General features: G+C 36.7%; 1 protein-coding gene across 1 annotated transcript in view; it reads left to right on the top strand.

Annotated features, from left to right (window-relative positions):
- The window catches only part of LOC138176033 (membrane-associated guanylate kinase, WW and PDZ domain-containing protein 2-like), a 1,726,709-nt gene that overhangs the window by 1,512,919 nt on the left and 201,052 nt on the right, over positions 1–12,738 (top strand). The window contains exons 13-14 of the mRNA XM_069106765.1: positions 1,282–1,323; positions 7,131–7,222. Of these exons, the coding sequence (XP_068962866.1) occupies positions 1,282–1,323; positions 7,131–7,222 (134 nt within the window). The remainder of the gene's footprint in view (positions 1–1,281; positions 1,324–7,130; positions 7,223–12,738) is intronic.

A 12,738-nucleotide genomic window follows, 5' to 3' on the forward strand; every position in this document is an offset into this window, starting at 1 on the left:
GAGAATGAAATGATGAAATGGCAAACCGCTTCAATGTCTTTGCCAAGAAAACCCCAAATGGGGTCACAAGGAGTTGAATGTGACAGAAAAATTACTGAACAATAACAACAGCAAACCATCAAAAGGAATAGCAAAGTTGAAAGAATAGTCTTACTGAGAAGACAGTAAGTAAATTCTCCCTGCCAATTAAGGTGCAGATGTCTAGTGGGCAGTTGAAATTTTGTATTCAAGGGAGACATTTTAGCTTGATAAGTACATTTAGTTGTTATCTACATGGAAATAATAACTGAAATCATGAAAGCAGGTTAGCTCATAAAGATAACTAAATATAGAAAACAATGAGAAAACGTCTTGGATTTAAACATAATCCTCCAGATATGGTCTCACCCGGGTAGAATATTAGTGTAGGATTACCAGTTCCTTCGTCTTAGATACTATACCTCTCCGATTATGCAGTCTAAGTTTTCATTAGCTTTCTCACAGCTTTTACATACAGTACCATATTATTGATTCTTACTGAATTCACAATCCACTGTAAGCCTTGGATTTTTTTTTTCAGAGAAATTGTTAGTCACGGATACCATCTAGTAGATTGTACAAGGGGTTTTAACCTGGTGTCTCTGAAATTGTTTCCTTTAAAAAAAATTGAAGACTTCATTTCAGTAGAATTAGTTCCCTTTGTAATCCTATGTATTTTATTTTCTGTTTTTTTAAAAAAATTTATTTTGAGAAGGCTACACAATACAGTAAAGGGGTCTGACACAAAAAAAAAGATTGAGAATACATAGCCTGATAGTACTTGTGAAATTTATTTCTTAAAACCAAATGTAAGACTTACATTTTATTGGAATAAAATCTTTTTTTTAAAATCTGGTCCAATGTTAAAAAAAAAAAAAAGAATGTGACCTTATGTAAAGTATATGCACCTAATTTTTTTTTTTTAATTGACTGCTTAATTACTGCACAAAGTGTTTTTTTTCTCCACCTCAGTTTAGCATAGGAATGTTAAGTGATGTGGGGTGGGGGATGTCAAGTTTTGCAGGCATTTATGAATGTGGCTATATTATGCATAAAGAAAAATAACTGTCAGTGTACTACAATTTCCCTTCCCAGGGTACTACAATTATCCTTGGTGGGGAGGGGGGAGGATAGGTAGGGAGATGAAAGCTCATCAATCACAAACAAAAATAATCATAGTTTTAACCCAGAACACAAAGAAAGTTAAATCTTCAAATGTCAAAGAAATGAATTACAACTTTAATTCCCCATTTTCCTATTCAGAACAAGTGCCACCAAGGACCGGTTTTCGAATGGATTCCTCTGGCAAGTATTCTTCAGCATTCACTGTCCTGTGGACAAAAAGTCTCCCATTTTTGTGTTCAAGTCACCATGTTTTCTTTCATTATTTCTCTGGGTAGTATCCATTGACCAAAATCCAGTTACCATATCTCTTTAATTCAACTTCATATAAAATATAGGGTTAAATTCTAAAGACTAACCAAATGAAAGAACCAAAAAAAAAAATGTGACAGCAAAAGGAAAGTATATTGAGGTCCATTTTGTAAAAAAAAAAAAATTAACAAAGAAAGAAAAAGAAAAAACACTTTTTAGTCAAAGATCAGCTCTTATAATGAGTCTAAAAAGCTTAATCTAAGAAACTAGTTTTGGAATATATGTTTCTCTTAAGATATTTGTAGCAAAGGCCTGCCTAAAGTACAATGTTAGATAGCAACTGTGTTATTTCAAATTCAAGTCCATGTCTAGTTCCAAATGTTAAAATGGATCTGTGATCTTATCTCATCAATGTGAGTACTCTGGCCAGTGGTCACAACTCATCCATTCCTACTCATCCTATTTCCTTTCTATTTCCTTACTTAAATTCCCACAAGGGGCTTACCAAATATTTAGGGGGCATCCCTTGAATCCTCCTAAAAGCCAAAGGATATAAATGAAAAATTAAGTAATTTAAGATGATTTAATTAAGAAAGCCTCAATGATTAGGATTTTTTAAAAATTTAGATAGTACTTCATAGCTTTCAATTTGAAAATGATTTTACATTTTTAACTAGTTCATCTGCTTAAAAAGAATACCTCAACTAGTTTGAATCACCAAACAAAAAGGTGGGGTGAGAGGATATGGTGACCAGATGAAAATTCTCAGCCACAATATATTGTGGAGGTGGATATAGGAAATAAGAATCTCCTAAATGTTGTATTCTTAAAACCAGTCACATTATTTAGACTATTATATTAAAAAGCAAGAAAGGCAATCCCAGAAAATAATTCTTCATAATAAGAAAGGTTTCATGTGTACATGTTTCCAGCACACATGTCCAGAATGTTTCCATGATGACAGCTCAGCTCATCATTCATCTCTGTTTGTTCTAACACACTGTGGGGATTATATGTGTAAGGAATCATTTCATTCTGTATTTATATGTAATTTTTAAACCACTTTTCCCACACTTTGTCCTCAAATAGCAAGCCAATTTATGCATTTCATTCTTTATGTGTGTGTGTGGAAGGGAGTGGAGAGGGCTTGATTCTCAGACCATTTTTTCAGACACATTTGATAAAAAAAATCAACTGCTATGGATCTAATTATATAAATCACCTGTAACAGAAACTGGTGATATTTCACAATTACAGATGCAAAATTGAAATCAGGTATCAGTCCTTAGCTACTTAATTTATTTGACTTTTCAAAGACCACGACCCTTAAAATTTTGTTAACATTTAAAAAAATCTAATTGTAAGGTATCTAATACCTCTCTAATAGTTCGGCTGCAATGAAATACTTTAGGGGCAAAAATGGAGGTTGAAAGTGAATGAAGCCTATCTACTTTGTACGATGTGTGCAATTTATGTAGTAAGTATAGAGGCATGAATACAAAGTATGAATCTTTGTTGGACCCATGGGGCTGATTCTTACCTTACAACAGCCTTTGAATATCCTTGCCTGAAAAACTGTGCTCATATTGCAAGATATGAGCATAAAGCAGTTTTCTTTTAAATGGGTATTTCAGGTACATAAAATATCTAACTGACAAGTTACGTTAATGGATACTAACTTTTTAATTCAAGGATCAAATGTACTTAGCTTTATCCATGGGTAAGGAGTACAGATCAGAGGTAGAGCAGTTTTCAAAGTTTAACTCTTTTCTTTGGTTTCTGATCTCTGACTTGTTCTTTTTTTCTCTAACGTGCTCCCTCTACAAGGAAAACCCAAAAAATTAATGCTTATTTTTAGCAGGAAAATTGAATAAATTCACTCTTCTGTGCCAAACTGTGATAATAAAGCTTGGTACTTATGTTTTAATTAAAACATGGAAGGGGACTCAAGTACCAAAATTTAATTGAAATGTTTACTGCAGCATCCCATGTGCCAAATTAATCCACAAAAAATATCATTCTTTGCATTTCTGAATCTTGAATCCATTCATAAAATTAATCAGGTTTGTTCAGTCACCCAACCTCTTCTTTAATATCATGCACAAAGCCATGTCTTTTCAAAACAAAGTGTTGGAGATCCACTTAGCATGTGAAATGTTCCTAGGGAGTTAGCTGAAAATCAAAATCATCTCCAGAGAAAAATGTTTTTTTTTTTATTATAAGAAAAGTCAAGAGAACACCTGAATGCTGCATCTCTACCTCCTAAAAGGTATTCTTTGCACATTAGCATGAGCTCCCACTCAGTTATGAGTAAAAGACTCTCCCCAAGAGAGAGTTTAGTTGATGTACCTCAGCAATAAGCCTGGACATATATTTTCTCTTCTTAGAAGTGAAATCATCATCACAGACATGACATAGCAAAGCAGCCATACCCATTTCCCAACACTGGGAACCTGGGAAGACAGACCACAGGAACACTAGAGGCAATCTTAATTGCTGCCAGAATGTATATGGGAGAAGAGAATAATTGCCCTGTTCAAAACTATACTCTTCTGGAGCTAACTAAAATTAAACTGACTAAAATAAAGGATTACTCCTCTTCTGTGCTGGCATATTTCTTTCCCAAAAGAAGAGCTGAGTCATTTATCAATCCCTTATCCTCTGGGAACCTTAGCAGTTTCCTGAGATGTGACCCCCCTCCTTCCCTTTCTATACCTCCGCACAACTCAGAAATAACTCCTGAGAATTTAAGTCTTCGGAATTCTCAGGCCTGTCACTAGGAATTCTGTTATCAGGACTGTCACAGTTTCTCACTGCCTTCACACAAATGTCTGTGGAAAGTTCTGCTGGAAAAGTAAAATAGAGGAGAAAGAAAAATCATCTCAGTCAATCAACAAGCATTTATTAAGCACTTTCTGTATTCCAGACACTGGGTCTCAGTGGAACTTTTATAATATTGATGGGCTCTCAGAATGCTATTAGAAAATGTCATTTCTGACTTAGCTTTCCAACCATGTGGAAATGACAGAAAAGTTGTTGTAAAGTTTCATCACTGGAATGTCTCAATTCTACCTATCTAATGATGGTGATGGTGATGATGATGATGATGATGATGATGATATTTTAAAAGGAAATGTGGCCCAATCCAGGGCAAAGTTGATGACCTTGTTGTCAGTCTTCAGTTGTGGCTAAATTTGCCTTTTTCCTTTTCTCCTCTTACCTTTTTTCTTGTCTTAACACTCCCGCCATAATGTCACAGATAGGTACAGTACTGCTTTCCTGGCCTCAATGTTAGAGTTGGCTCATGAACTGCTCACTTATTTTCTCCTTAATGTCGTGCACTTGAAAAAAAACAAAACAAAAAAAAATTGGAACTTAACTGTGTAGAATAGATGTGTCAAACATGTGAACTTGGGGCCTAAAACAGCCTAAAAAATTCCCACCTGTGACCAAAACCAAATTAAAATGTAATTGGAAAATGTTTAATAAAATAAATAATAAATACAGTACAATATAGACAATGCAAATTTGTAGTTTTTCTAAGTCAATATGTGGTCCACAGGGCCATTTGTATTTCAATTTGCCACCACTTATGTAGAAAATGGAACCTGGTGCTCTTCTCAGTCCCACCATCAATCCTCTAAGTGACTTTGGAAAAGAAATTCACCTTATTCCTCAGTTCCCCTCACTTTTCAAGTGTGTGAAATTATATTGTCAAGGCATCAATTCAGAAGGTTATTTTAAAGGTGATTTTCTGGTTCTTCTGTAGATAGGAGATACTCTATTACTTTCTATAAAAGACCATACTATGTATTTACCTCACCATAACATCTCACATGTAATCACTGGTGTGTCCTTATGTTTGCCCTAGCATGTCATGTGCAGTTATGGTGCCATCCATATCCCACTTCCATGTAGTACTATGAATCTACCACCTCCCTCCCCCAGGATAAAAAAAGTCCACAAACAAATCTAGTATATGCATGTTCCTTTCAGAGGGAAATGGTGTGCCTTCTTTGGAGGCCACATCCTATGCTGGAACTACTATTATGTACTAGAGTTGGGTAAGCCCTATCCCAGATACTTGTTAAGTATCAGAGAATGAACAAATCACAAGCTCTGTGAGCCCCAGTTCCCTCATCTATTAAATAGGAATAGTAATGTTCCAACTACCTACCTCACAGGGTTGTTGTGAGGAAAAGCACTTTGTAACTATTAAAGTGATAAACATAATCTATTCTATTGGATGTATTGGTGAGATTGTGCCATGTAGGCCTGGATAGGGTTATGGGAATCATCCTGTTAGTTCAGTAAAGGGTAAGGCCACATATAAACAATTACTTAGCCTTACCTCTGCAACCCCATACATCATAGAACTTGAAGAAGATTAACCTAACCATTAACGACTAAGTCTCCCCTTTCTATCCTTTTTCTGCTCGGCTCACAGAACTTAACCATCTGGTTTCAGGAAAGGAGCAGAGAGAAAAGTAGCCAAGAGGAGTAGGGAGGGTACTGCCCCTTAAACTCCATCCAACTTCCCAATTCCCAGAATTCTCTCACTTAAGCAAGGGATAACCTAGCAACTTTTATTCTGTCAGTACTTATTGCTTCATTAAAGTCTTTTTTAGCAATTGGGGTTAAGTAACTTGCTCAAGGTTACAACGGCCAGTTATTTCTGGGTATGGTGCTAAGTATCAGAGCCCGGATTCGATCCCAGGTCATCCCGACTCTGGGGCCGGTGCTCTTACTTGCTGTGCTACCTGGCCAGCCCCATTAAAATCTTTTAAGATCCAGGAATTTACAGTGCATAGCCACAGAGTTTCTAATCACTTGTTTAGTTTGCAGCAATGGAGATGCCTGCCATTCACACCAAAATTCGTAGACTGCTTTTTTTTTTCCCTAACTGAAAAGGGACAGGAAAATAAGTAAGTGTAAATAATACTCATTTTAAAAAGTAAATTGTTTCTTTTTTTTCCCTAAATACATTTTTCTGGGTGTAAGGAGGAGACAGGCAGTGAAAGAGAACCAAAAATACCATTCAAGCGAATTTGCCAGTAAAATTTTATTTTAGGCACACATCTGTTGTTTCAGCTGCCGGGGGGGGGGGGGGGGGGGGGGGGGAATCTAACATTTTATTTTTTTATATTAACATGGAGTTAAAAATGCATTTCCTAGTATCTTCCATTTTTTTTAAAGTGTTTCGGGGGATGAGAGTTCATTTGGCCCCAAGCATATTTTATCCAAGATTGTCAGGAAGGAAAAACTCCATATGAACCCCATAGAGAACAAATTTAAATCCAACTATTTCTAATTTTGAAAAGTTTCAAAAGAGGAGTTTTCATCAGTTATATTGTTTCTCCTCAGATATTTGGATATATCTATGTCACATCTTGATAGCTGTCATTAGCAACTCCCCATTATCCCATCTCTCAATTTGTGATTCCACACTGCCTCTCCTGAAGTCAGGAGACCCATGAGAACTCTTTGTGTATGCCAGGAGCACTGTCCAGCTTGAGTCAGTGCCCTTTGCTGGACACTGCTATTCTGGGGACTAACCTCATTTTGGAATGTCTAATCTTTGTCACTGTAGCATACTTTTTCTTCCTCTGTGCACTCCACCAACTCTGACAGCACTGTCATTAATCATATCCATGGAATTAATCATTGAGATGTTCAGTTCCTCTAGGGGCCAGGGAAAAGGCAGGATTCATTACTCAATGGTTTCTTCTTTATACTAGGTCCAGATTATAAAGAGTTGGATGTTCACCTTCGGAGAATGGAGTCTGGATTTGGCTTCAGAATCCTTGGGGGAGATGAACCTGGACAACCTGTAAGTTGATTCTACATGGCTTCCCACATTATAGCTCTGTTATCTATGTAAATATCAGAAAATATCATACCTTTTAATGCTCTGAAAAGAAATAGCCTTTTAGAACTCCAAGAAAAAGAAAAAAAATTTATGGTCAATTGGAAAAGACAGATCTTTCAAAATATCAGCATGTCCATCTCCAGTAAATCATTGTGAATAATTTGTATTCAGTTAGAAAAGGTACACAACTATACAATCCTTTTCCTTTAAAGTGGATTGGATTTTTTGTTTGTTTCACATCATTCAATTATTTCATTGTATTGAAATACTAAATTTTCTGGAGAGCAGCCTGTGACTAGACCTACAATATTATGAGGATATGTCTAAGAAGGCTATTTTGGGGAAGTAAGATGTAAATGTTTGTAATTTGAAAACAAAATACATCAATCAAACTTTTTTTTTAAATAGTAGAATTACATGTGCCATTTTGACTGAGAGAGTAAAGCAAAGAATACAGTGGTTAAAATCAAGCAGAATGTCATACAATCCCCCACATGCTTATTTTTAAGGTAAGATGTAGGGATAAGGATGGAGGAGGAAGGAAGCTTCATTTGGCATGGGGCTGGTCTTGTGAGGAACTTGGAGAAAGCGCTTGTTTGGCTATTAATCACGTCAGCATGCAGGTCTGGGTACCTCTCACTCCTCTGGATGCATAAGAGACTATTTAAAAGGTGAAAGAGAATGATTAATGTGTTAGAAAATAAGTTTAAGATGTCAAATGTGTCTAAAGATAAAATGTGTCAGAAAAGTTGGGTTTAAGAACACATATTAAAATGTAGACTACAAAATAACTTCCAAAAATATGTTTTGCATAGTAACACCTGTGACTGATTGAGGCAAATCTTCAAGAACTTTATTTCCAAAAATTCTTACTGTCCAGCAGTAGAATGGACTGATCTGTGGGTACTGGATTTCTGTGTCACTGAAGGCATTTAAGTAAAGGCTGACTGATTCCTGTGGATTCTCTAGAAAAATCTTCCACAGCATATTGGAAACTGGACTCAATTTAAATTTGAGTCAACAAACTTTGACTGCCATGCTATGTACAGAGTGTCATTCTAGGCAGTGGGAAAGTTTTGTTTGTTAATTGGTTCTTTTTTAAATAAAACAGGACGTGGCTAAGTATCTTACTTATCCTTATGAATTGTCTAAGCAGAGTCATAGCTAGCAATTTTGTTGCCAAGCACATGCTTCATCAAACATGTACAGATCAAGGCAAGACAAGAAGAATTTATTGAGCAATTACTGTGTGCCAGGTAGTCAGCTAACATTTATTAAGTTCCTACTGTGTGCCAAGGACTGTGCTAAATGCTGAGAATACAAAGGAAGGCAAATAGCAGTCCTTGTTCTTAAAGAGCTCCCAATCTAGTGAGGGTAACAATGAACAAACTACTGTGTACAAACAAGATATGTACAGGAAAAATTGGGGATAATCAATAGAAGGAAGGCACTAAGACTTAGGAAGTCTGGGAAAGATGTTTTGAAGAAGATAAGACTTTAGCTAAGAGTTAAAGTAAACAAATTACTGCTTGTTCAAAGCACTAGGAATTTATAACCTAATGGGGCAAAAGGGAACTGAAAGGGTTGGGGTGGGGTTGAAGATGTCTGGCAGAGAGGCATGGTATTGAAATTGAGAAAGTCAGAAGTATAGTTGTGAAGGAAATGAAGGTTGGCCAACCTAGAATCTTTCCCAGAATGAAAACCCTAGGTGGAATTTGCCAAAGGGAGAAGGGGCCAGCATAGTAAAGTCATAATCCAGGATTAAAAGGGCATCCATTAATGGATGTTCCAAGGTATGATTTCTTCTCAGAAATGACTTTATAACCACTTCCTAAAATGGAGACCTATAGAGTAATTCGCCCATGGGAAAAGGAATGGGAGATGTTCTCACATCTATGTTTGGGACAAATTTTGTTGGTGATAGACCTAGGGTACTCTGAGATCTATGCTGGAGGCTGAGGGAGCAAAGAAGGAACTTCCCTGGGTTGTAGCCGCTGGAGGAAGAGGGAAGAAAAGTCATTGTTGTCTGGTAGCTTCTTATTTTAATTTAATCATTCTTGCTAACCAGAAGCTAAATTCATTTGTTTCTATGCTGTTGCACAAGAAAATATAAATGAAGTCTGTACCTTCTAGATTCTGGTATATAGCACCTACTGGTGCTTAATAAATGTTGATCAATTGATTGGCACATTCAGGAAACTCTCTAGTTGTACTGTATTAATTCCTATACTGTCTTCCAACAACAAATTGTCATATCTGATAAGGATAGTCTGGGAATTTCATAAATAAGGGCCCTTCAAGAAATAACCTAGCCCCTTAGTCCCTAGACAGGAAATTTAGGACCTATCAGCCTTGGAATGTCACATGATATAAATTATCCTGATGTTGCACTGGGGGAGAAGAGGTTATAAGCTAAAATAAAATTGACATTGATTTACATTCAGAAACACCTCTATAATATTTAAACATGTAACATACAGATAGATATGTACCATGTGATATATATCACACAACATATATATATATATATCACATGATATATATCATGCCATGCCTATCTCATGTGATATAAGTCTTCTATAACCACCTCCGTTAATTGCCTGTGTATGTTTTGGCTCTTTGTTTAGCTCTTTTTATAAGCTCTTCCAGGACAAGCATTCTATTTTTTTTTTTTTGCTTCTTTAGCACCCTGTCCAAATAGTGTGTAGTGTCCTATGTGTACAATGTAGATACCACTAATTAATTAACCAGGACCATGGAGCATATGTACGACATGACTGATCTCTGAAGCTCATTATAAATTCACACTCTGGAGTACTTTGGGCACCTGAGGCTTTGACAAGGTCTTCAGGTATAACTCCATACAGAAAGCATTGCAGTCGTCCCATGCAAAGGTTGCAAATAAGATATGGCCACGAGAAAGGTCCAATTTCCACACCAGACAGCAGTAAAAAGAAAGTACTCTGAGCCCAAGTTTCCACCGTCATTTCCAGGAAGAAGAGCAGATCTATTGTAGCTTATAACTGAGCTATATTCAGTTCACATTCATCAAGGCCTCTAATTCACCTTAGCACTGAAAGACATAAAACTTTATTATTAGGGAGAGGATGGCGTGAAGAAGACAGACTGAATCCCAAACATTGGAGGTATTCAGGAAATGTTAAAGTAATGATAAGGAAGAGAAAGGCAAAGGTAGTTATATTCACTTTTGTCCCACTCCTTTCCCTTCCCCCCCCCCAAACCTCAGCACTTAAAAACAGAATTTTAAAAGCATTTGTTAAACATCTGCTGCCTAGGGCTACTGTATGAGATATTGGGGAAAATGCAAAATTTAAATAAATCCACTCTGTAATCTTTACACTCTTGCAGGAGGGCCATGACACAAAAGGAGGTGGCAGGGGGAAAGGAGAAAGGAATAAGCATGGATATAGCAACTATCACAGGTCAGGCACTGCAGAGTGCTTTTACAAATATTATCTCATTTGATCAAATACACACAAATAAATATAATAAGATGTACCATAGTACAATGGAGGAGACAATACAGTAAAATGGAAGGTGTGCTGGCTCTGAAGTCAGAGGAATTCAGTTTAGATTCTCCTGACACCAAAATGAGCTGTTTTCCTAAAAATGGAGGTTAGGACCAATTGGGCTAGTTGTGGTCATATTCTCAGCTTCTTTGCTGCACTTTGCTCAGAGGACATTCAGCCGTAGCATCCTTCTAAAAATTGGCCTAATACCAATAAATTCATCTGCTTCCTCCAGTAGGCAGGCCTCAAGTATTTGTGATAAACTTTGAGTTACTGGAATTGAAGTTCATCCTTATTGTAATTGTTTACATTTACATTGGCTTTTTCCTTCATTTAAATGATTTAAAGTAAACTCAAGCTGAAAGTTATGAATTTAACATATAAACTGTAATGCAGAAGACTAAAATCCCACTGAAGGAAGTAAAGCTAGAGACTACAGACTAGAAAATGGGAAACCTTGAAGCCCAGCAGACTTGAGTTAGATCGGGAAGAAAGTTTCAGGGGTAAGGAAACTTAATAAGAACTGCTTCCCTCCTTCCACATAACATAAACGTGGAGACAACATGTGAATAAGATAGGGTAGCCATGTTTAATTGTTCAAACACTGTAAAGGAAACATTTCAGACCTTGGTCCCAAACCACAGGAGGCCCCATAGGTTATAGCTAGAGGGCTTCTGCTGTCATACATACAGAGTGGTATTGACATCTCATGGTACAAATTAAACAAAACAATGTTGTTTATAGTAAATAATAAACAGCAGGACTCTAACTCAAACAAAACAGATGGGCATCTTTCCTGCAAGAGGGAATGCTGCTCACAGTTAAATAACAATAGAAAAGGAAAGAAATGAAAAATTGCCATAAAGGAACAAAAAAGGGACTTCCTGCTGCGAGTTGAGAAGAAATGGGGGAGCATTAAGATGGTGAGATTCAGGAAATAGTGCTCATGCGGTGGAAATAGCCCTGGACAGCATCTGGAGACAAACTGTGCGAAAGAATAGAGAGCAAGATGTCAGTGGAGTCCATCGGAAGGGGAGCAATCCCTGAAGGATTTTTAAAATGGAAGAACCTGAGTCAGACTTTGACATATAGTAACATTGTTGTCACTTCCAACTACCACAATCAGTGTTATGGAAATGGAATTAATGGTGGTAATGATTCTACTACCTACCATGAGTAACAATAAAGGGGAGGAGAAGGACCAGCATTTACATAGCACTTTCTGGTTTACAAAGTCCTTTATTTTATCTCTTTTTTTATTCCCACAATTATCATCAGGCAGGTGATCTTGCTATCCTCATTTTGCAAAGGAGAACCAGAGCCTAAGAGAGGTTAAATGACTTGCCCAAGGTCACAGAGCTAGTTTGCATCAGAAGCAAGTCTTGAACCTAGGTCCTCCTGACTGACCCTCTATCACTTCTGTCCCACTGCCTCTGGCCCTTGTACATTATGCATTACATTCATTTAAACTTGAAGTTCTACATAAAGTACAGTTATTCTTATCTATCCAAAGCATTTATTAACTATATGTGTGTGATCTTCTATGCATATGTTAAGAGGCACGCAGCTTTTTTTTTTCCACCTCTCTTCGCTAAAGAATTTTCCATTTTTGTGGAGAAGAAAAATATCTGTTAAAATTATTTTTATTGTGTATCTGAAATCAAACACAGTCGGTGAGGAGGCTTGACATAATGGAAAGAGCACTGGTATGAGAATTGGAAGAGCTGGTTTCAAATCTTGCCTCTTTTTTTATTCCATGGTTGACCCTGGGAAAGTCAATTTACCTTCCTGGGCCTTAGTTTCTTCTTTAAAATGGTGGGGTTTGACTAGATGGTCCCTAAGATCTCTTTCAACTCTAAATCTATTATCCTGTTACTTTATTTAAAATATTTGTTTACTATTTAAATCACTTTGCCTCCATCCTGAATTGATGTTACCAACATAAAG

Source organism: Petaurus breviceps, unplaced genomic scaffold, assembly GCF_028583685.1.
Source record: "Petaurus breviceps papuanus isolate PSGF00001 unplaced genomic scaffold, PetGlider_PUasm1.0 80, whole genome shotgun sequence".
In the NCBI taxonomy this organism is placed as follows: domain Eukaryota; kingdom Metazoa; phylum Chordata; class Mammalia; order Diprotodontia; family Petauridae; genus Petaurus; species Petaurus breviceps.